The sequence below is a fragment of the Alligator sinensis genome, unplaced genomic scaffold (assembly GCF_000455745.1).
Source record: "Alligator sinensis unplaced genomic scaffold, ASM45574v1 scaffold243_1, whole genome shotgun sequence".
NCBI classification, from domain to species: Eukaryota; Metazoa; Chordata; order Crocodylia; family Alligatoridae; genus Alligator; species Alligator sinensis.
In genome coordinates, this window is record NW_005841841.1 from 2485320 (window position 1) to 2488477 (window position 3158).

Here is a 3158-nt window from a genome sequence, read left to right on the forward strand (position 1 = left end):
CACCTCCTTTCACCCCTCAGATGAGCTGCAGCTCCATCCTACACCCCGCCCCAGTTGGGCAGCACTTGGCCCAGCCCCACTCCCTCCCTCACTGCAGGGGCCTTGATATTCTTCCCCCTCACAATGCCCCTTCCCTCCTCTTCCACCACAGCAGACTTACCAGCTGCACGCAGCTCTCCAAGCTGCTGGGCTGTGCTCCTTGCTACCTACGTGCTGCCCTGTGGCTGCGCACATGCACGGGCATTTATCGGCCGACTCCCAATACAGTCAGTTTTCTTTATATTGGTGCCGATCCGATATTGGACCAATGTATTGGTGCACCTCTAATAAAGTTCATGCTGGAGACCTGGGGATTATGATGTGATAGGGTACTTAAATATGAGAACTGGGGGTCAAATCTCCATCAGGTCTCTGGGGAACACTGTCACTTCAACTCGTTAAATTGTTGGAAGGTTCTTATTTGCTGTGTTGATGCTTTCAGCCATTTGCAAAACAAGCAGGAGCATCAGGAGCTTACCCTCTTACTTCACCACCCACATCCTATCACAACACGGTGACCCCATCTCCCTCAATGATTCACACGCAGTCACCAGGTAAAATGTCTTTGTTGTTGGTAGTAATCTTCTATAAGTAGCTGTTACCATTTCCTTTTTCAGTATACAGTGATTTAGTGTGTGCTTTCTACAAGATGCCCAAAGTGTACACAAGTTTGGTTACATTAGGTGTTGGCAATGTTTTTGGGCAGAGTGACAAAAACGCCCACAACCCCAACTTGTAAGATGCTGGTGTGCCAGGGGTAGACAGTGGGGAAGTTGTGAGGGGCCCAGTCCTTGTTGTGGCAGTGCCCCTGGCCCCTTCCCTGCCATCCACCCCAAGGCATGCATGGATGACAAGCAAAATGCCTTTGTGTGGCACCTGTTAGGGGTTACCTACCCCTGGGTTACGTTTTTGTGTTTTTGTTGGGTTGTTTTTTTTTGGGGGGGGGGGGGGGGGGTGTTTTTGAGGTACATAATTATTCTTTAAATAATTGGACTCAAGAGGGCTGTTAGTTTGCATGTATAACCATGGCTTTTAATGTTGCAATCTTTTAACTATGCATTCTTAACATTTCTTTTTGCTTTCTGTATGGAACTTCCAAGCTCTTGCCTGAAAAGTGAAGGGCCCAGATGATGAAATGTGCTTTTTTCCTTGGAGTAATATCCAACCCCGCCCCCCCCATTCTATGAAGTTCCAGGGAGGCCTTTCCTCTTAAGTTGAGAGAGCACCACAGAAAAATTGGGCCTTTCCCAGCTGTGGAAAATTACCTTTACAGTCCACAGTTTATCCAAGTGTGACAACTTATGGTGTGACGAAGGCAAACCGGAGGGCTGTCACCAAGGGCTTGCCTCTGCTGGCACACATTTCAGCAAGCACACAGTTATGCAACACATGAGCTCCCTATGAAAGTGATTGTCGATTGCACTTCTGTAACTTGGAGCAATGGAAGAGCTGATGAAATTGGAAAAGTTTACTCAAAAAAAAATAAAAAAATTCATGTTTGAATAGAGACTGAACATGGGGATAAAGGTTGTAGCTGTGTTGGTCTAAAACCACTCCTACTGCTCATCTTGAACTTCAGTTTGAAGCATGAACTTCAAAAATTGCAAACACCTGAAGACACAACTTAAAAGGGGAAGGGTTACTTCTTAACTGTAGTTAGTGAGGCTCTTGCTAGAACCCATAAATCAGTTAGGGTAATGGTTTGCTACCAAGAACAATATGGGTAGAGGAAAAAAAATAAAACACAACAAAAAAAATACTAAAAATAAAATGTTGACTCCTCAGTAGTCCTTCCAGCTGAAGGGGGCTGCTGGCAAGAGGATAAGCAGGTTTAGATGGCCATTGCCCCTACCCCTCGCTGCTAATTGGCTGACAGGTAGCCCTCCTAGCCAATCAGCAGCAAGGGGCAGAGGCTATATAACACAACTCTCTCCACTAATTGGTGCTGGAAGACAGGACTAGTGGGGCCCTTTGACTAATAAGAGGCCTGGGGGCCCCACCACAATAAGCATGTGAAAATGGTGGCTTACCCCACAATCTGCCTGCAAAACTGGCTGTCTGCCTCTTCAGGTCAGGTAGACCCCTAATTACAGGTGTAGAGTGGACCATAGGATTTTAAGTCATGGTTGCAGTTAAAGTAGGCTTTGGTTATTTCATGAATTAGTATCCCATAGTCTTGGTCATTGTGCAGGGCATACAAACAAAAATTGACATTTACTGGGTCAGACCATAGGTCCATCTTGTGGCAGATGCTGAAAGGGGAAGTAAACTGCATATGCCTGGGGCTTTTTCCCCCACTGTTCCACTCTCACTTGCAGCCTCTAGCATTTAAAGTCTAGGAAGTTCTAATTCAGTATCCCTAACTCCCGTGCTTAATAGCCACTCTTACCCCTTTCCTTCAAGAATGTATCCAGTCCCTTTTTGAATCTGGCTAAACTGTTGGCTTCCACATCATCTGGTGATAATAAGTTCCACACTTCAAAAAATTACAGCGTGGAAAAAGGACTTCCTTTGTTAGTTTCAGACTTACTACCTACTAGTTTCATTTTGTGACTCCTAGTTCTTGTATTGAGAGAACGAGTAAATAATAAATCCCTATTTACTTTCTCTTTACCAATAGCAATCCATTCACATGCAAAATCTAATCTCTGGGTGGAAGAAGAAATGCTAGCAAGTCTTTTTCTCCTTTTTAGAAAGATGTCAATGATTGTGACAGGTGTGCTTAAGCTCGTGAGGTGTGTGTTGTGTAATGAATAGATGCTTGTATGCCTTCAATAGGAAATCTGCATGCTGCAAGTTCCCCTAGTGGTGCTTTAAGAGCTCCATCACCAGCCTCATTTGGTCCAACTCCTTCACCTTCTTCTCTTGGAATTACAATGGGACAAACAGCTAATTTTGCCAGTCCACATGGTGAGTGTGTCTCTTTGAAAATATCTATATATAAGCTTTCTGATAATTACGTCTCTTCATTTGACAATGATTGCTGTGTCAATTTGTGTGTTCAGGAATTGGCTTCTACAGATGTGAATTTTCTTAGTAGTAGCCATGTGGCTGCTTTTGACTTACTTTAGAGCATTTAGAATCTACTGGAAGTTGAGTGTTAATTGTTCACTGTCCCC

The 3158-nt window shown here is 44.4% G+C and overlaps 1 protein-coding gene across 1 annotated transcript in view; it reads left to right on the plus strand.

The window, feature by feature from the left end:
* The window catches only part of MED14 (mediator complex subunit 14), a gene marked incomplete at its 5' end in the record, with an annotated part of 59731 nt that overhangs the window by 47042 nt on the left and 9531 nt on the right, over positions 1 to 3158 (plus strand). Inside the window, 2 exons of the mRNA XM_025205283.1 lie at positions 482 to 593; positions 2818 to 2949. Coding sequence (XP_025061068.1) covers positions 482 to 593; positions 2818 to 2949 — 244 coding nt within the window. The remainder of the gene's footprint in view (positions 1 to 481; positions 594 to 2817; positions 2950 to 3158) is intronic.